At 42.8% G+C, this 21,379-nt stretch overlaps 1 protein-coding gene across 1 annotated transcript in view; it reads left to right on the top strand.

Annotated features, from left to right (window-relative positions):
* Nucleotides 1-6: 6 nt before the first annotated feature.
* ABL1 (ABL proto-oncogene 1, non-receptor tyrosine kinase) overlaps nt 7-21,379 on the top strand; it is a 77,679-nt gene continuing 56,306 nt past the window's right edge. Inside the window, exon 1 of the mRNA XM_005421284.2 lies at nt 7-734. Within this exon, the coding sequence (XP_005421341.1) occupies nt 599-734 (136 nt within the window). The 5' untranslated portion in view covers nt 7-598. The remainder of the gene's footprint in view (nt 735-21,379) is intronic.

Below are 21,379 nucleotides of genomic sequence, written 5' to 3'. Positions count from 1 at the left end.
GGGAGCGTGCGGAGCCCACCCTGAGCTGCTGCTGCTGCTGCTTCGCCCGGAGAGCTGCCGTGGTTCCAGCGCTCCTGACCCTGCTGGACTTCGGCGATACTTGAAGCCAAATCCCCGTGGCTCTTTGGCCTTTGCTAACTCAATGCTATGCAAAAGAAAAGGAGGAAAAAAAAAGAAACCTTGACACTAGCTGTGGTGGGAATGGCTGTTTCCTGCCCTGGGTGAGCCCATGTGTGGTTTCTTGCTTGTGAGATGAACTGATTCTCCTTTAGCTGGTGGAAGACACACTACATATGGCAACCTGAAACTTTGGTACTGCTTGGTCATTGCTGAGCGGTTTGAACTTATTTGTTTTGTTTGTTTTTTTTTCTTTTTTTTTTGCATAAAATCACCTAAGGGGCCTTGTTGCTGTCTTCAGGAGCATTGGAGGAATTTGTCTTAATTCTTCACCTCAAGTGACTTTATCCCACTGTGAGTGCAGCCAGTGCACCCACCTAAATACCTTCTCCTGCAAAACTCCTTCCCAGCCTGGAAGATCAGGGATCACAGACTGCTACAAAAACTTCTCGTCCTGGGAAAGGCTGCCCATAGTTACTTTATGGGGCAGCAGCCTGGAAAAGTTCTTGGGGACCAAAGGAGGCCAAGTCTGCCTGCCCTGCACTTCATCAAAGGAGCAGGGAAGAAGGAGTCATCGAGGCATGCGGGCCCACACTGCAACGTCTTCGTGGAACATGGTGAGAAGTCTCTATTGGTATTTGGTTTAATTTTGGTTTGCTGAGCTAGGTATAATATGGATTTATTCAAGACCATGGAGCAGATACAGACATGTACTTTATGGAAGTCTTGTTTTCTTTTTCTTGCTGCTTAATGCAAATCATCTTGATTTGTTTTTTAAGAAAATACTTGGGTTAGAGTGCTTGAAACCTAGGGAGAGGTTATTGTACAACTAAAGGTGAAATGCAAGGGAGTAACTTTTTAACATTGTACAAGTTTCTCATTTCTGCCTTGGTTATGTTCTGGTTTGCAGTCTGGGGAAGTGTTTGATTCTTTTTGAGTTGTCTGTGTCACCACTCAGCCAGTGGTGATGCTGTGGTCAGTCACAGGTGTTCTTTAATTATCTTTACCGAAGGGACTTTGCTACTTGGAACTGGAAAAAAACCTTTATTTTGGAAAGTTTGTGAACTTAATGCTGTTGTGAAAAGAGTTTCTTGGTGCATTTGGAGCAGCTTTGCTCAGTGGTTTCTCATAGCTGGTTAAACCTCCATCCTGTGCTGTGATGGATTGAAGTCCTAGAGGCCAGAAGTTTGGGGTAGAGCAACCCTGTCACTTGCTGGCCTTCCGCAAAGTATGAGGGAAGTTCAGAATCTCAGGAAAGAAGCCAAATGAAAAACTCCGTGGGACTCAGAGGTGGATTTGGTGACTGCATCAAATTCTTCCTTAAACAACAAAAACCAACCAAACAACCCCCTCCACTCCCACAACCAAAGAAACTGTATACTGAAGGCATCTCTACAGAAGTGAGGTGCAGAAATGCATTGGTTTTGCTTAAAATTTGGAGTAATCCTTGCTTTTGAACAACACTTTTAAAATTCTAATACAATATTAGAATTTTAAGAGATTTCTTTGAAATTATGTGCTGCTGGCTGCTGTCTTTGGCTGGAGAATGTGACTTTAACAAAGCTTCTGCAACAGTTTTGTCCTGTAGAGGAAGTTTATCTGTGAACAAAACAAAACTGCATCTGTAATCTGTATAGAACTAAAAATTGAAATATTTGCTGTCTGAGAACACAATAGAACTAAAAATTGAAATATTTGCTGTCTGAGAACACAATCTCATTAGAGGAAAAGTTTTGATTTGTTCTTACTTTTAAAGGGCTTTGCTTTCTAGCTTTTTCTCATTCTGTGTTTCTAGAAGGGCCCAAGGAATTCTCTGCAGTGTTCAACAAACACACAGAAATCCCATGTTTACCCTGCCCTGCTGAAATACTGTTTTGAGTTACTTCAGTGTTTTATTTTTCCATACAATGTTTGTGCACTGAAGAAACTTGAGGTAATTAAGGGAAGGTTAGAGAATATCAGGGCTAACTTGGCCCTCTGATGTTAAACCTGCTGCTGGATTTTTCCTTGCTTTCAGTGCTGTGATATACCCACTCCTCCACCCCCAGTTTGGTTCCTGCTTTTACTACTTTGGACAGAGTTTCAAGGTCAGGTGAGATACAGCCAGAGCACTTGCTGCAAGCAATACAGTGTTCTTAGTCCCTTTGGTGTTTTGCTGTGGCAGAAAAGCCAGAAACGTTCTTTTTTGATCATCTAACAGCAATAGGCAGATGGTAACTTCTTGCCAGTGTGACCTGAGGTCAGCAGATCCCAGCACATTCACGAGGAAAAATGGCATCTCTAATGTCCATGTGCCATATGTCCACAAGAGACCTTGGTGTCTTGATTTAGAAGAGAATAAACTTGAAAGGGGACATCAGGGCTAGGACATCTGTTAAAAGAACTGCAAAAGATCAGCCTCGCTTATACACATGAGGAAATGTTTCTTCTTTTGAGTGGATGAAAAGGTTCTCCCAGGTCCTGGCAGTAGAAGGCAGTACCACTGTTTATTCAGCTCTCTTCTGAGTTTGGGCTGCTCCTGTCCTGAAAAATGGCATATTAAAAATCTGGACAAATTAAGAGGGAACAAAGTTTGTTTTAGAAAGTTTTTCCTTTTCCTTTCAGTAACTTGCCTTTGAAATAGACTGACATAATTTATAATTAATGAACAGATCAGTATTTAATGCCTTCAGTCCTATTCAGCTACTGTGCCATGGGCTGTAGTCCATAAAAATAAGATTGGTGTTTTTCCAGGGCTTAAATATTTGCATGTTTCCCTTTCAGTATGTTATTACAGTTTCTTCTAAATACCAAACACTGTATCTGGTTTCTCTGTTGCACTGTGGGAACTGGTTTGTCCCAGGAAAATTGTGTTTCTGGCTTTTCATAACTAAGAAATGCTTAAGGAGAAATTCCATGGTGGGGCACTTAACCCCCTAGAGACAGGTGAATTCTTAAATGTACTTGTCTGAAGTTCTTGTATATTAAAGCCCATGATAAAACAAATACAAGAAGTGGAACTTTTGGTAGTAGGCCTCTCCTTTTAGAGTTGTTTTTATAAAGGTATTTGTGATCTTCTTTTGGTGGGACCATTACCTGCAAAGTTTTACTGAGCTCATCCAGCAGGCACTTAGTGAAAGATCTGGATTGCTTCAGTGGTACCAGATTTTGGCTGAAAGGGTTGGTGAATATTGTCAAATTCTAACAGTGTAAGGCAAAATAACTTCCAGCAAAGTAATTCTGTTTTTCGGTCGTCACACTCTCCGTAGCACCCAAAGCGACACATGGAGAGGCTTCTGAAAAGCCAAGGAGGCAACTGGCCAGAAATCAGCTCTGCTGGTGCTCAAATGTTCTGTGAGAATAATGCAAAAAGGCTCTAAATTTTGTCCTGAGTTGACAATTGAGGAGTGCCTTAAGGGGAAAAAAGTAATCTATGGGCAAGTTTTGGGCTTGTCTCTTTGTGCTGTTGCTTTCCCCACGGAGGGTGTTTTACAAGCTGGAGTTCATGCTCGTGTCGTTACCCAGGGCAGCAGAGTAGCCCTTGCTGGGATTTCACAAATTTCACCCTGCTGCAGATTACTCCAGCTCACAGTTTGCTTGCAAGCTTGAACTTGAGAGGAATTATAAAGGCAAAGTTTGCTTCTTTCTCTCTGCTTTCCTTGGTGACAGTTGAGTCTATAATCACTGCTTTTTGGGGACATCCAGCTGAGAAAAAAGTGTGGCCAGTAGACAGTTAAGGGGAAAGACTCTGTCAGTGCACCTTGAAATTTGCACACTAGTGTATCTTGTGCCTTTCCAGAATGTTAATTTCAGCAAAACTCAAACTTTCTGCAAAGGAAGGTGCGTGCTCAGAGGGCTCAGCTGTGATCCCAGAGTTGGCAGGAGCTGACTGGAGGGACTGGCAAACACCACACCTCCTCTGACTGTCTCATGGAGGTGTTGCTGTGCTGAATGATGAGCAGATCCCCTGAAGCATGTTGGTAGAACAGTATCTCCAAGCAAAAGCAGCACTTGAAGGCTTAAAAAATGAACTCTAATTATTACATACGTGATGCTGAGATGAGGGAGAGATTGATAAAGCACTCGAACAAAAATGGCCTTTTCATAGTCTTTCATAGTGATCAAATGTGGTCTTAGAGTTTCTCTTCCAGCAGGTGAGTGATAGGGAAGCTTAAATGAGCTGTTTACCTCACTGTAAAGAGAGATAAACTGCAGAACTGGGTCCATTTTTCTTAAACATTTAGTGCTGAATATAGCTGAAGTCAGCCAACTACAGTCTCTGTCATATTAGATCTGAATTCTTTTTCTTACAAGGGTGCTGAAAGATTTTACTGCTTTAATTAGGAAGCAATTGTGGAAAATGGATCTATAGCACCAGCTTGCCACAGCTGCCAGTTGGAGATGTGCCCTGTACAGTTCACTGTGAGGAAAAACCCCAACAATTAAAAGTACCATTTCCTACGTTATCGATTAAAAATAAATTTTAAGGGTCTCTATGTTTAATAATCTATCTTGTTTTATGCTGTTAAGTTTCATGTTTCAAGTACTTCAGTTGTGAAAATGAATAAATTACATTCTAATCACTTCTAAGCATATCCTGGGCTCATCCCACAGTGTGGGATGAAGGGCAGGGGGGGAATTCTCCCCCTGTACTCCACTGTGCTGAGACCCCACCTGCAGTGCTGTCTCCAGCATGGGAAGGACATGGAGCTGTTGGAAAGAGTCCAGACAAGGCCATGGGGAGCTCCAAGGGCTGGAGTCCCTGTGCTCTGGAGGCAGCTGGGGATGTTCAGCTCAGAGGAGGCTCCAGGGAGAGCTCAGAGCTCCTTCCAGTGCCTAAAGGGGCTCCAGGAGAGCTGGAGAGGGACTTTGGATAAGGGTCTGGAGGGACAGGACACAGGGAATGGCTGCAAACTGAGGGTAGATGAGATACACAGAATAAATCCCTCCCTGTGAGGGTGGCACAGGTTCCCAGAGAAGCTGTGGCTGCCCCTGGATCCCTGGGAGTGTTCAGGGCCAGGTTGGACAGGGCTTGGAGCAGCTTGGGGTAGTGGAAGGTGTCCCTGCCCATGGCAGGGGTTTGGAACAAGATTATCTTCAAGGTCTGATTTTTGTACTCATTATCCTTTATCCTACAGGGGAGCTCAATATGTCTTCCTTATATGCAATATACATTTATTAGATAGTCAATTGCCCATAATGGAAATGATTTAAATGAGACTCCTTCCATACTAGAACTGTTTCTTCAAACCCATGTACTTAAAACCCCTGCATTTATCTCTTTCCATTGTACCTCAGGGAATTTCTATACTTTGTCTCTGCTTCACCAACTGCAAAACCTGAGACTTCAAAGAAACTGCTTTACTACTCCTGACTCCACTTTAGACCATTCACCTGAAATTGGATCATTAGCACTGGCCTAATTGGAAGCCATTTTTTAGTCTGCCTTCAGTATTTCAGGTTTTCATTCTGAGCTGACAAAACTTTCTTTGTTGTCAGGCTGGAGATTTGGCAGCTCCCAAATTTCAATTTCCATCTCTATTAGGAGAGACTTATCTCCAGCTTTTGGGATCATTGCGTATGAATCCAACTTCACTGTGCCTCAGTATTAGCCTGGTTAATGCTGACATCTGCTGCATGCTGAATGCAGATTTGTTTACTGCCTCTGACTGTATCTCTTTTCATCATAAAAATCACTTGCTGTATTTTTTTCTTGCTTCAATTATCAAACACTACTAGGTTTTGCTAAGAAGCTCTTCCACAAAACTTGATCTATGGTTGGAATATGTATGGAGAGAGACCTAAGACTTTCTAAACTGCTTTTCCACAGGCTGAGGTGGATGATGATGGTGATGATGGGGAAAGGCTAATCCCTTTCCTGGGCAAAAGCAGTTCTGTTCTGTGCACTGGCTAATCTTTGATAACTTGCCATATTTAAGCAGTTGATCTCCTTCATGACAAATAGGTAGTGCTTGCTCATATGCCAGACTTTCATTAACAGATTATGCTAGTTCTGCATTTTTATTTACAAATTTTAATAGGGAGGCTGTGGTAGGAAATCAGGACAGGGAGGCAAGAGAAGGCTACAGGGTATTAGCATAGAAATCTTCCCTTGCAGGCAGTCATCTCTTTCAGCACACTTCAACATTTACCATCAAACTCACAGTATTTTACATTGGAAAGTTTAAATCTGAAGCTTGAAAGTGAGGAGTTGACACAATCCTGTTGCTGAGAGTTGAGAGTCCTGAGTTTCATCCCTGGTGCTCTCAGTGTCAGGCTCTGTGGCAAATCCTGAGGGTGCAGAAAGGTGGAAATGGCCTTGGAAAGTCTTGTCCTGTTGACTGTCACTTTAGGGTGGTGATGCTGTTGGGTTGTGCCTTGGAACAACAGGGATGTGTTTCCAGCTGTGCTTGTAGGAACTGTGACAAAGCAGACAAGAAATAATCGGGAGAGTGTTTTGATAGCCCTGGTGTGGATGGGACTGTAAGCAGAGCCTTGGCAGGTGCCAGTGAGGGATGCTCTCAGCTGGCACCAGGCAGTGGGGATACAGAGCTGCAGGAGTTTGTCCAGCTCTTCACACCCAGCTGACACCAGTGTTGTGTTCAGTAAAAGTTCAGAGCACCTGCCGTGGGTTTTGGCCTGTTTGAAGTATTTCAGCATCACCAGGACATTCCTGCAGCTCCCTCAGTGTACTTGAGCCACCCTGTAAAGTTTAAAACCTGCATGGCTGTGGTACTGTGTGGGTGGACACTGGGTGTGTTGCAGGTACCATCTCTTTCAGCTGTATAAAACACTCTGATTTGCATTTACAAAGACTGAAGGAAGTGTTTGAAACACTACTGACCTTCTGGAGTATTTTTGCAGATGGAAAAATACAGATTTTGCTTTCCTTATTCTTTGGCAGGGGGAAGGGGCTGCCTTCCCTCTGCAGTGTCTGTGAGGAGCAGTGTCTGCACCCAGCAGTGTTCTGTCACTTCAGCCATTCTTGTGAGGAGTTAGTCTCCTTATAAAAGGTCTGTTGTGAAGTCCTTTGCTGTAGGAGCATCCAGAGCAGTTCCAGCAGAGACAGGGACTCTTGCTTCTTTGCTTCTGTGACTCTCTTATCACTCAGCTCTTACTCTGCTCTATGTTGATTGAAGATCAATCTAAACAATCTGTAGAGGTTATTAATCTGCTTGCCAGAGTGTCCACTTAATTGGTTTAAGGAGGATTCTTGGGCAAAAAGGTAATGAACATTCAATTTTAGTGAGTAAAGCTGCCTAAGGCAGTGTCTTTCCTTGGTTCTTAACTAAATTACTTCTTAGTTAGTTCTTAAATCTGATTTTTAAACTTCTGTGTTTAATGCCAGTGTTGCACTTAGATATTAAGGATTAATTTTTGTGAGATGGCTGGAAGTTTCATCATGCTTGTGGCAAAATTTTATATAATTCTGCTAAAATGGTGTGTTGTGCTCTGGGAGGAGTCCCTTTCTACACATTTCCTTGTGTGTCCTGAGTACCAGCTTGCTTTAGTTTTTGCTTAAGTATTTTTTGAAATTAGTGTTGAAATTAGATTTAGGGGGTTTTTTATGTATATTTTCTTTTTTTTCCAACATTTTTTCCTGACTGTTACCAGCTGGGTTGTGAAAAGCAGGAGCTTGCTTTTATGCAGAGTGATTGCTGCTAATTTACATGGATGCGAGCAAGCTCATCATTCTTTCATGAGTGAGGAGACTGCCTGATTTATGTTGTGTCATTTCTGAGCACTGTTTTTACCTAATGAATAGACTTTCACAACAGATTATTAATCATTAAGACTTTGGTTTCATTGTGTGTATTAAAGAATCAATATTGCTACATGTTGCCTGCCTTGAGAAGCTGCTTATCCATTAGTGCTGCTTTTCTAAGGCATTCTGGTGCATTTATCATTTTGGCTGACTTCAGTTCCTACCTTATTCCTGCCACGTCTTCCAGGGCCTGAGCTGTGTCCAGTCTGCCTCTCTGCAGATTCCTCCTTTGAAGTGCTGTCTGAGCAGTAGCAAATGTTATTTGCTCCAGTGTCTCCTTAGAGCTCATGAAATAGTAAAAGGCTGGACCTTCCTCTGCTGTGGTTTGCGCTCCACATTTGCATCAAAGAGGGAGTGATGGCCTCAGAAACTGGGAATAATGTGTGATGAAGAATATATTGAATTACATACTCTGCTGCCTGTTAAATGCTGGGTTTGGATGGCAAGGCTTGCTGGAGGACAGGACTCCCCTGTTGTTTGACCTGCTGTTTGTTCCCTGTCCAGTGTCCATCTCTGCTGGAAGTACAGAGTGACCTGGGCATGTTCCCTGTGCTTCCTGTCACTCTGAGCTGCAGAGGAGGAAATTTCACTTGCTCTGCACATCCAGAATCCAAAACACACCCACATGGGCTCTGTCAGGTTTGGTAGTGACCCCAGTGAGCTGATCTCCTGCCACTCCACACCTGGGGGAACTGATGGCTAATTCATGGCCTTTTTTTGTGCCTGTGTGTTCCCAGAATAAACAAGGTTGTTTTTCCAGAGGCTGAATGTGTGAATGGTAGTGGGATAAGGCCATGGAAACTTTAAATAGGAAATTCCTTGGGCTTTCAGGAAATGTTTGCTCTGTCATTCGTGTTCAAGTTGCCCAAATTCAAAGGCTGCTTGTTACGTTCAGCCTCATGTAACATACCTGTTCCCAAGTTCTCAGCTCCTGGCCTGACCACAGAGGGTTATCACAGGGCTGTTATGCAGCAAACACAACTGTTTTCACTTGGGTTTTTGTGAATGAAATGATTGAATTAATTTGAAGTGTTTAAAATTATTTACTTAATAAAATTTAAGCTTTATTGCAAAGGTGTAAAGCAAGTGAAATTGTCATTTGGGGCACTGGCCACCAGATGTCTTCTGTGACTCTTCACTAACTTGCTCTGATTAAAACAATCCCTGCAGTGAGAGTCTTGGAAGTGAGCAAAAAAGGTTTAATGGTGAGAACCAGGGTCAGAAGTGACAACTGTGAATTTCAGAAATAGTGGCTGTCAGGTCTTTTTAGACACTACTAGAACCTGTAATCTCTGTGTGCTTGCTTGCTGATGAAAAAAAAGCTTGGTAGGTGATGTTTGCTTTCACTGTTAATGGGAAAATCTTGCTCCCTCATCTCCTCAAGCTCCATTTCAGCCCATTCTTTGTTTAAAAAAATAAAAGAAATGGTTTTCAGTTCTGCATTCCTTTTCACTTATTGATGTCTTCTGCAATTGGTCTAATTCCCCTACTTCTTTTGTCATGCTGCACTGACTTTTAAAAGATAGAAATACTTTCCTAATATTAATATTAAATATTAGATCCCTCTCAGTATAGAAATTGATTTGGTAAATCCTCTTGTAGCATTGAGTTCAACATTTGTGAACATGAGCTTTTTATGGCAAGGATGCTCAGGGAATATCTGGAAACAAATTCAGCCTGTGACACTTATTTACACAGTTGGTGTTGTCTGAATGTCAGAATTGCTCTCACAGAGCTAATGGTGGAGTTAAATTGTTATGAAGTCATAACAATGCTCACAAAAGCAAAGCTGTAATCTAGTAATACTCTATTTTACTCAAATCTCTTTTGGGTGGGAGACTTTTATAATAATGAAGATTTAGTGCATCTAGCAAAATAGTTTAAGCTATAAATATGTATGTGTGAATGGGGTTTTCTTTTTATTATTTTTATTGGCTCTAAGTTCTTTTCATTCCTGATATAAGTCTGAGAACACATAATGTTAATTTAAAAACTACATCCCATTTTAGCCTGAATAACTGGAACAGCTATTAGAGCTATTGTTGTCTGGCTACACCTCATGTTTGCAAATAACTTAGGAAAGCTCAAATGAAAAGTTTTGAATAAATGCCAAGCTGTTATTTTTTCTTTAATATATTTAGCTGGATGGATAAGAAGCTGCATTTAAAAGTCTCTGCAATTAAACCATTACTTCTTACAAGACTTATTGATGGATTGCACTAAATGTGTTTGCTATTATACATTCTTTTTTTTTTTTTTTCTCAACGTGCAGCTATTTAATAGAAAATAGATGTCCTTTACAGGAAATGAACTGGAGGGAAGACAAAGCTCTTCCCATCATTTGATACTGTTGATGTTCATATAGAAGCTGTAATTTCCCTGGGCTCCGCAGATTGTCTGTTATGTCTAAATAGTGCCTCCCACGCTGAGGGTGGATGTCAAGGTGCTATCATGTTTCAGGTTTTAAGTAGTAATTATTGTTATGAGGTGATCACATAAGACAGTGTAAGTGTTGCTCAACCTTTCAAATTCCATGTCATTGGGGAAAAAAACCTGTTGGGGAAACTTCAGTCTAATTTAGACCTCACTGTGAGAACTGCTGGTGGTTTTTACCTTGCTCTTGCTGAAAAGTGGGATAAAAAAGGCTTTTCTGACCACAGGTACACCACCAGATGTGATGTGGGTTGTTGTGCTTGTGAAATACAATTTGGAGACATAATCTGGGAGTTAATTCTGGATTTGCTGCAGCAGTTATTCTGGAGAGGGTCAAATCCTGAAGGCTGTGGCTGGTTAGCAGCACGTACTGAGCTACCTCTTAAGCAGGTGATATTTTGAGCCAAGCAAAAGGAGGAATTAGAATGATAAAGGTTGGATTTTTGGAGGCAAATGCTAGCTTGAAATGCTAATATAATCATCTTGGTGACTGCAGTTTTGCCTCTGCAAAGCAAAGGCAGTGCATGACATTTCATTGAAGACCTGCTGCAATGTTGATAAGCCGACCCCTCCTGAGAGGAATTGTGAACTTCAGTGAGCAGCAGCATGGTTTTGTAATCGTGGTTAAAAACACAGGATTTGAAAAACATTAAATGAAAATAGATCAGTGCTGCATTCATTATCAGGTAAGGATTCAAAGAACCGTGAAATGTTAACTTGAAAGATTTGCATTCCCCTCATAGCAATAAGTAGCACAAATCCAGTGAGGTGTTTTTGCTCTGATTTGTTAACTTGGGCTGCTTTTCCCCAAGAAAGTGAATATTGCATTGTGTTTGGCATGTCCACATCATTTAGTCCTGCCTAACTAGAGAGGCATTAAAAACATGGAGGTGAAAGTCACAGACACCAACAGAGCCGTGGCTGCGCGGCTCAGACATCTCTGTCATCTGCAGCGTTCCCAAATTAGGAAGTGGTGGGCTTCAGCAGCCAGGGAGCAGGATGATGTGGAGCCCCTGGAATGAGACACATTTCATGGCCATGGACAGGCCTGAATCACCCAGTGCTGGGGGTGCCTCGTCACCCCAGAGCCCTGAGTCACAGCCGGGGCAGAGCTGTGTCTGCCCGCAGATAAAGGGTGGATGTTGTGGCTGAAATGGGGAGATCACCACTCAGCCACTTCTGAAATAACTACACCATGTGGTAGCCAAAGTGCTTGGCTGGGCTGAAATATCCTGCCCATTCTACCTTTAAATTGCTCCATGGGTGTCACAGTTTTTAAAATTCCAGATTTAGGAGGAAGGTGGCTCTTCTCTGGTTATGAGGCTTTCATCTGCTGAAGTTGTATTTTAGAAAGTTGGTGTGCTGCTTGTGAAATGCTCCCCTAAGGCAAACAAGCCCTTTGGGGAGGGGGACTGAGGGCTGGAGTGACTCAAACAGGCATTTTACATCTCAATTATTAATACAGCACTTTTTATGATTCTCAAATTGGAATTGCTAGAAGCTGAATTTTAAAAATGTAGTAACTTCTAAAATTTTTAGGAGTAAAACTAAGCCTGTGCAAGTAAAGGTGCTGTCTTCTACTCCAAGACCTCTTTACTACAGTCTTGCACAATCACACTTGGATTTGAGTTCTCTTTGTCTTGCTGCAGTGTGTTCTGTTTGTATCCATGGTCAGCCATGTGGAGGTGTCCATAAGGGATGAGTCCAGGGGAGCTCTGCAGAGTAAGGTCTTACCTGAGAGGGCTCACACTCAAAAGGTAATTGCAGGGTGCATTCCTGACTTATAATCCACTTCTGATTTATTTAAAATGGATCCAAATAAGCAGTGCTATTAAAAATTATTATCACAAGGATGCCGAATGCAAAGCTGAACAAATGGATTTCTTTTAGACTACAACAAATAGGATTAGAGTATGTTGGATGCTTCCCCTTGTGCCTCTCTCCTCATCAAAAAAGGTATTTAAAAAAACCAATCTGAGTGCAATGCTCTAGACAAAAAAGGGATGGAGGATGATGTGTGTGAGAGAGCTTTTGCTGAGTTCTGTTAGTGCACCTCCACCCTGACTCCATGTTGTGGTGGGTCCGAGCTGTGTGAATGCAGCTCCTGCCCAAACAAAGCCCCACAGGAGCCAGGGATGTTGGAATTCACCTCCTTGTGCCATGCAGCACTGCTGACTCCTCTGGAGTACAAATCACCCTCCCTGACTCCTGATTTCAGGGACTGACATCTCAGTCTGAGCATCCAAGGTTTGTGGCTGTGGGGAGGGATTTGCTTTTAGCCTGGGATCATACCTGGGACGTTTTATGAAGCTTGAGGAGCTGGCCTTGCCAGGGGTTGGCCTGGGGGTGTTTTATGAGATGCACAAGTAAAAGCAGATAGCAGGGATGGGGGAGGAGAGCCATGGAAATGTTCTCTCCGTGTTCTTTTCCAGCTTCTCCAGGGCTCTTCTATGAGCCAGACTGGGTGACAGAGCTGCTGTTACTGTGACACCGCAGATAAACCACAACAGGGACTTTGGATCTTGCTTTTCCTTGTGCCACCTCCTCTCTTCCTCCCACACCTGGCCCCTGCACACATTAGCAATGTGCTACCAAAAGCAGACCAAATAATACAGGAAAAAAACCAGCTTTTTCTTTGCATCTGACATCAGTGTTACATTCCAAAGAATGACTGAGATTTTTTTTCAATAATTTCTCCTCTGTGCTGGGCTTGTCCTTGGATAAGTAAAATGCATATTTTTAGGCTGGATAATTGAGGTTTGTGTAGGCAGTGATTCCAGGATGCACTGGTGCTGAGGCAGATGAAGTCCTGTGTTATTTCTTGTACCAGGGAACAACATCACAGATAGTTAACAAGTGCCTGCTTGGATTGTTCCTAAGTCAAAACCAGATCCTTTATGTTCTTTGTCATCATAAGGCTGCAACTTCTTGCTCTATAACCCATATAAATGGTTAGTAAGATTTCTTCATAGGAGGGAAAGAGGGTTGAAAGTGTGGCAGTGCTTGAAGGTCCACAGAAATGGAATAATTTGTGTTTGCTGGTTTAAATTGGGAGCTCTGCCTTTTGTGCAGGTATTGATGCCAACATGGAATGCTGTGCATGTTTAATTGGCTTTGATTTATTCATTGGAGTGGGTGAAGATTAAACTCTTCCTGGATAACACCTCTAGTAGATGCCTATCCTGTTGGCACCCAAATTTGGTCCTTTGAAAAATCTGTGTTGTATATCCCTGATATTTCGCACTTAACTGCTCACCTGTTGTCTTTCAGTGTGTTAAAGCTGTTTATTTTTATTTGTTTTGATTATTTTGGGGTTGGTTGTTGTTGGCTTTCTTTGTCTCTATCAAAATTGTTGCTTTTTCTCTTGGAGAAACAACTGTCCATTTTCAAATTGGATGCTCTTGCAGGTTGAGTGATTGCTTTGTATTGTGTAAGGCTATGGAAATCCTGCTGTTGAGCTGAAGCAACTGAAATCCTTGTTTAGAAAGGAAGTAATAATTTCTTACTGCCTGCTGGAAAAGCTGTTGGCCTGCTCCTGCAGGTGACCTGCCAAGGATTTAAGAAAGAAAAATTGGGTTTTATCCTCTTTTTTCCTGGTTTTAAGATGGTCAAAGCTGGCATGAAAAATAGTGGTTTTCAGAGAGGGGCTTTGTCTGCCCAAAGCAGCAAAAAAGAGCAAACCTAATCTTGTTTTTCTTCTCAGGTCAGCTTTTAAGTTCTTGGATATATTAGCTTGCTATTGACAATAATATTTCTTTCTTTCTGCCCCTTTAAGTAAAGGGTGATGGCTCCTTTGCCCACTCAGATTGATATTTTGGCATCTTTCTATACTTGTTCCTTCTTGCTGCATTTTGGGAAGATTGGCTTTAGAGATTGGCAGTGTCCTTTTTGGGACAGCTGGACTTGAAATGCTGATGGCATTTGGAGAAGGTGACATCCAGACATCCCTGACATCCCTGCTCTCCTCTCCCACCACAGCCTGCGACCCTTGAGCTATTGATCACTGCTTCTGTAATTAAACATGCAAGTTGGTGTAACTCCTGAGCAGCCTGATGGTAGGGAACACTTTAGCAGTCTCTAAGGTGCAAAATACCACCTCCAACAGCTCAGTGGAACCAGAAAGTCAGACTTGTTCTTGGGAAACTTGCTTTTTAGCTTTCTTGATGACATGGATCAAAGCTTTTAGCCAAACTCATCTGTCTGACAGGATCACACTGAATGAAGCCTGAAGGATTACGTGGACAGGAGGCTGTTGTGAGTTATAACAAGAAGCTTTGTTTTGAAAACCTGTGTTTTTCTCCTACATTGCAATTACAGGGGATGGGACTTAGATTTCCACTTTGTTCTTGCCAGTTGTTGAGGCCTGACCTGGAGCTTGCTGGGAGGTTGGCAGTGTGATTGCAGCACTCTGGAGCAGGACAGACACTTGGGACTTCCAGTTCAGATGCTTTTTCTCATCCAGCCTGCGGGTTTCTATCTTTTTTAACAAACAGTTGCAGAAATTGAAGAAACAATGCACAGGTTCACGTCTCAGCAATTTCTCTTCTTCCATGAACCCTGACCAACACAACAATGGGAAAGAAAGAACATAATAGTAGCAAGATGTTATGTGTGTCTCCTCCATTCTGCGAAGATTGTATTTTAGGGAAGATTGTATTGCTGGACTCAATAGTCCAGAAACATTGTCCTTCCATTTCCTCTACATTGTCTCTTTCCCACAAATATTATTTTCATAAGATGCAGTCAGAATGAATGCCTTTTTTTATATATATATGTCTTTTCTGTGTCATAAAATAACCATTCCAGCTGAGATCAAGTTCATCCTTCAGCATCCATATTCAAAGGAGAAGTCTTAAGGATTAATAAAAAGCTGAAGCTGGAGGAGGCCATCTTGCCTTCATGATCCTTTGGGCTTTGAGATTTTGGTTCGGAGCATTTGGTATTTTTTTTACCTCATGTCTGGGGACATTTTATCATCCTCCTCTTTCCTGTTTCAAGCAATTACCATTTATTTTATCTTCAAGCAGCAGCCTGTGGCAATAAATTTTAGGAAATTCCTTCCCGCCCTTTATTAAGCCCCACATAATAGCTTCCGCTACTCACTCATACATTCATTAGGAAGAATTAAACGAGTGCTGGCTCCCATTAGCAGAGAGTTTAACAACCTCTCCAAGGGAAGGTGCAGCAGATTGGAATAAATGAACAGGAGCAAAAACAAATGAAAAAACTCCATAGAATATGCTCAACTAATTCGTTCTTAGAAAAACTACTTATTTACATGAGCGTCGCACTTCAGAAGTTGTTGGTTTGAAACCTCTGGCAGAAAAGTCCCTGAAGATCTACAGGCAGTGACAGTGGGAAGGGTTCTGGGTATTTTAGGGAGAGAAAGGGCATTTTAGAGTGTCCTGCCCACTCCCCCAGCTGCTGGTGCTGTCAGCGAGGCTGATGGCTGTGCTTATGGACTGCAGGGAGGACATCTGTCCTGTAGGCACTGGGCCATCACTAATAGCCCATCTCATCTGGTAGCAGCCACACCACAGCCCTTGGATGCTTGTGATGGCTGATCCCTGCCAGGATGGGCTGTGGGGAGAACACAGACCTCGTACCAGTAAGGAAATCACCCCTCCTCCACTGGTTCTTAACTATTGTTTTAGAGGAGATTCATGCTCAGCTGACAGTTGGCATAGGAGAGATCAGAGTCTGAGTACCCCTAAGTGGCTTTTCCAGAATAAAGATAATATTGGAGGGAATTTCCTTAGGAAATTTCAACTTGTAAAATACTGCGACTACAAATAGACCCGGAGTTGCACATTACAGGAAGAGTTTTGCCACTAGCTCTAGTACTTTCCATTATTTGACAGTATTTTAATTTTCATGTGTATGATCTGATCCACACAGATGAAGGAAGGTTGCTGGGACTCATGTAGATCCAAGTGCTCTTTTGCTGGCTGTGCATTTCCTCTTGTCTGGGTGGAAAACAAGCAGAGCTTTAAGATCTGCTCCTGTGTATAACTCGTGACAGCTCCGTACCCTGGTGTAAAACAAACACTGTACCCACCCTGGGCTTGCAGTGTCACAGTAAGTGTCTCTCAGCTGTGCTCAGCAGCCTTTCCTCCTCCAGGATCTGATACTGACACTTTGTTTTCACACACTTCAAAGCTTCAGACTGATTCTCTCTTGAAAAAAAAGAAGAATTCTAGTAAATAAAGCAAATGAAAACTCTACGGTAGCAGTTTTTATGGCTAACGTTTCATATTGGCAGTGCTGACAACCTTGTTTTCATTTTGCTGTTACCTGTTTTGGAGACAAAAATGTCATTGTTCAAATGTAATTCACGTCTTGTGGATGAGAGAGTTTTTTGAGATTTTGTGTTGTTGGGGTTTTTTTTTCTGTAGTCATTTCTGATCTCATTTGAGGAGCTCAACGAGTTGAGAACAGTGACACAATAATTGCAGTTATTGAACCAGAGATGCAGTCTAAGACTTTTACCTGGATCACTACATTTGATTGATATTTTAATTTTGTTTTCTGGCAGATGAAAGATAATGAGAATCAGGTTGTAGTTGGAAATATTTGCACTGAAGAATTCCTATTTTTTTTTAATTATTGCTTTTTCCCTGCTTATAATACATATCCAAGTTTCCTGTTTGAGACCCCTCATTATATTTCAAGCATCAACATATCTGAATGGAAGGAATCTGCACAAATCATTTCAATATGTTGCTAATACACTCAGAATATCTTTTTCTTGTCTCTGTGCTGGATAATAGCTCAGATAACAGCTTTCAGACGCGTAAATAACATTGCAGAGACATGGTACAGACTCCTTAATGGATAAACGTATTTATGAACCTGGTTATTTGCATTGCTTTTTAAATGGCCTGATGACCACCCTTCATCTGAGGGAAGCAGCAACTCGGGTAGATTTGGAGCAGATTGGTTTTGGCTCTGTCTCCTGCTGTGATAGGTGGACAGTGAAGTGTCACTGAGAGCAGGACTGAACCTGCAGAAGAGCAGGGTGCAATGCTGCTGATGAGCTGATTTATTCCTGTGGAGTCACTCCCCTGCTAGGAAATAGCAGCGTTGGTAATTCTTGCTATTTTCTCGCAAGTTTGCAGTATTTCCAAGTTGAAATCCTGCTGGTTAGAGGCAGGAAAAGCACTGCTCACATCCCTCCAGCAATGCTCCCTCCACCTCCAGCTTTCCCTTCTCCCCCACCGCTTTCCTTGTGGTGCCAGTCGCTGGTGCTGGAGGAGATCTCTTTCCATTTTAATAACTCTGGAAGCTTTTGTCCCGCATTTGAGAGCCTTGCCTGAAGGCACATCGTAGATTGCAAATGGCTGCCCCTCGTATATAAGCTAATAATTGTAATATAAGCTAAAAATTGTAATAATATCTTTATCGCCTTGGAAAAATTCCCTGCTCCTTCCATCCTCCGGAGCAGCAGAAGCCATTCAGCGCTGTGACATTTGATCAGGAGCTCAGGCGGAGCCGCAGCTTGCTAATGGATTTCTGATTGTTCTCCCGGCCCATTCTCCTGATGAATGGTGCTCTGGCAGTCTGGGAGCTCATAGAAAGGCTCTGCCATGCTGTCATTACCTTTCTCTGGGAGAGAACAAGAGCAGGTTTCCTCTCCTGTCCCCGTGGCTGCTCTCCTGCTCAATTAGAGAGATAGAGAGGGGCCGGCTCTCTGTTCGAAGCTGAAATTAGTTTTACAGCTTATATGAGCTTTTTCCTGGGCGTCTGGTGGAATCCCTCTTTGCTCTGGGGAGGCTTGAGCAGGTTTTCCTATGGCTGTTTCACTCTGTGAAAGCCTTGAAGCATTGCTGTTAGAGCTGGCTGGTGTAGGGCTGTAGTGGGAGGTGTGTTTTGGGTAGGGGGGTTTCTCTGCCTCCTGGACAAAACCCCTTTTTGTGCCAGACCTCTCCATTTCAGGCCAGGGAAGCCACGTCTGCCTGGGGTCAGCAGGCAGGGTCCCCCTGCAGAACTGCCTTCAATAGGGCTTTTGTGCAAGGAGCTCTTAAATGTGCTGTGACTGCTGGTTTATAACTCAGGTGTATGGTTTGGAATATCTACTTGAGGGCTTGTGGGTGCTAGTGGGAAAATTCAGGGTGATCTCATTTCAGTAGTTACAGGACAGCAAACATCTTTATAATAAAATAACACTGTAGAAAGAGAAATTTATTCCTAGGAATTATTAATGAAAGTGTTTTTATTGACTTAAAGTCAGCATTTGTGGCCCCTTTACCATCTGTAAGAACCTGAACCAGCTCATTGCTTTCTCTTGAAGGATTGTTTCCCTTCCAACACCTCCCAGAGAACCACAAAAGTGAATTTTGGGCTTTGTAATTAAGATATCTTGAGTTATTTCTGATTTGTCAACATGACTGATGAAAGAGGTCATACATTTCTTTTCCTTTCACTGATGAACTCCTGCATGTGGAGGCATTCTGGGGGCTTTGTGGGTGTCAATCTGCAGAGTGCCAGCCTGCAGACTTCACTGCAGGAGCAGAGGCACAGCTCTGCCTGGGGAGATCCCCTTCAGGCTGTGCACCCTCATGTTTTGTTTTCTGGAAAACTCCAGGCTAATTCAGCCCGAGGGGTTGAGCCTGTTGAAGATAGCCAGTGATAAACGATGTTGTACCAACCTACATAGTAAACATTAATAATACCTTGTAGGATGTTTTACTCCCATGCATCTGAGGAATACCTGCTGAGTGATCTAGCTCACATTTCAGCAGATATGGCCAGCTTTAAAAAAATAACTAATGAATTGTTGGCTTAGCTCAGTTTTATGGCTTAGAAGTTCAGGCTGTGCATTTCATTCCGTCGCAATCTCATTATATCCAACAGCTGCTTCTGGCCTGGTTCAGATAAACAGTATTAACTTGTATTTAACCCCAAACCCTGTGTGCTTAGGCTGTGCTGCCTTTCCCTTGCACAGGTGATTTGTACCAAGGTAAATCCGTTCCCTACAGGCAGATGGCTCTAGGGAGAGCTGATGCGCTGTACAGGAGTGCTCTGTGGTCTCTGGGTTTTTCAGGAGCAATTCTGATTGGACTCATCTTCTTCTGAGGGGAACATTGTTTTCTCAGGATATGCTGTCTTTTGGTAGGATTTTGAAATGGTGCTCCCTTAGTTCTAAGAAGCTTTTCCGCAGGATCTTCCTACTTGCCTAGGAAGAAGACCAGTTTATCCTCCTCTCTTTCTGTTACTCACTTGTTTTGACTGGTATTATCTCTCTTCCTGATTTTTTTTCCTGTTTCCATGATCTTTCTGCCTCTTTGATTTCCTGCAAACCTAGCAGAGCTTATGGATCAGTTTCAAAGCCATCAAGTGCAGACCTCCTGGGTTCCTCACAGGGCCACAATACTTGATGGAGTCACATTGCCCACTCCTGTCCCTGCTGGGATGTGCAGCTCGAGCTCCCCTCTCTGCCCTTTTGTTTGACTCCTCCATAAAAGCAAGTTGATTATTTTCAACTTGCACTAGTTATACCTTTGTCCTGTGGACAGGCTAATACCAGCTATCTGTACAGGCTTCCATTATCTCTTCATTCATAGTGCAGAAAATGTGAAGAAATGTGTAGAGTTTTTTTCCTGTCAGTCTGTAGTGCTTTGGTTTAGTAACTGGTTTGGGGCCTTGTTTGCTGTTTGAACTACTCCATTTGGGTTTTTAGTGTTTTTTGAAAGCATGCCATCAGAACAGAGTACTCAAGTGTTTCCAAACTTCCCAATTACTTAGAGAATAATCACTGTGCCAGAACCACCAGGAATCTTTCTTATCATACATGGTTTTTTTTTCCCTTTGATTACAGTCTTGCTGAAAGATGGTGTTTAGGCAAACATTCCTCTTTGTGTTCCCTGGGATGGGCTGTCAGTTTGTTAGGCTTCCAGCAGTCCTGTTTATTCACGTGTGCCTTTGGAAGAGTTGTGACACAGCAGGCCCATTTTGCCTTTGTTCACTGCTAAACAATTAGAAAATAATTTATGGCTTTGCTTTTGCTTTTGACTCTCTTAAGAAAATGATGGCGTATTCTTACCCCAAGAGCTACAGCGCTGAGCCCTTTGCATCAGAGAGAAGCTGTTCCTCATCTGTGTTGGCACAGCATTGGGGCACTCTGCTGATTATTGGGCCATTTGGCTGTTACTTAGAATTAAATGAATAATGAATTTTCCCATTCATCCAGAACCGGCTAAGTGTTAGAAGTGATGTATGTGTTAGATCCCTGCCTGGGAGCAGCAGTGTGACTGAAGAATTGAATGCAGTTCAGGCAGGCTGGGTATCCATGAGTGTGTGGGATCATTAGTGCTTTAGGGTCCATCTGCCCCCCACTAGCAGCCAGTTGCTGTGTCTGACAAGCAACTGAGGTTTTATCCTAACCCAGGAAAACATTTGTGTTGTGTGTATGGAATTAGCATCCAAGTTTATTGATCATCCAATAGCATTGTCCTGGGCTGTTTAACCTGTTGAAGGTTAATTAAAAAAAGGAATGGCCAGCATAGGGACCTGATTGTTAATCTGAGTGTGACTCTGCAGAAATGAGTTCTTTATGTACTGAAATTGGTTTATAAGCCTTTTCTAGATTGCTTCCCCTCCACCTCCTGCTCTGTGCCTGGCATTTTTTCCCAACTTGACATAAATATTTGGCTAAGGCTAAAGGGATGAACAGAATTACATACTATCAGCAGAATTAGAGGGGGAAAAAAGGTTATTCTGCCAATCACATCATGCGCTGGGTAGAGCAAAGACTTGACTTAATGCATTTTATTGTATTTGGCATATGCTAAGCAGGATGAGGATCCAGTGGGTGCAGGTCATCGCCCACTGCCAGTTTCCCAGGCTTTGGGAGAGCCTCCATCCAGGAGCTGGAACGAGCGGCATGTGTCGGTACCCGCTCTGCAATGTGACCTCTGCTGCATTCCCCAGGCTCATTCCTGGCATAACTTGGCTTCTGCATCCCCACCCCCTGTCCAGGCTGGTTCATGGTCAGGCTGGAGAACCGTGGTAACCCCTAAGCCAAGCCTGAGTCCTGCTTAACTGGAGCCTAGAGACCAGCTCAGGGTCTGAGCCCGCCAAGGCCCA

This window comes from Geospiza fortis, unplaced genomic scaffold (assembly GCF_000277835.1).
Source record: "Geospiza fortis unplaced genomic scaffold, GeoFor_1.0 scaffold27, whole genome shotgun sequence".
NCBI classification, from domain to species: Eukaryota; Metazoa; Chordata; class Aves; order Passeriformes; family Thraupidae; genus Geospiza; species Geospiza fortis.
This window is presented reverse-complemented; position numbering and strand designations above follow the sequence as displayed.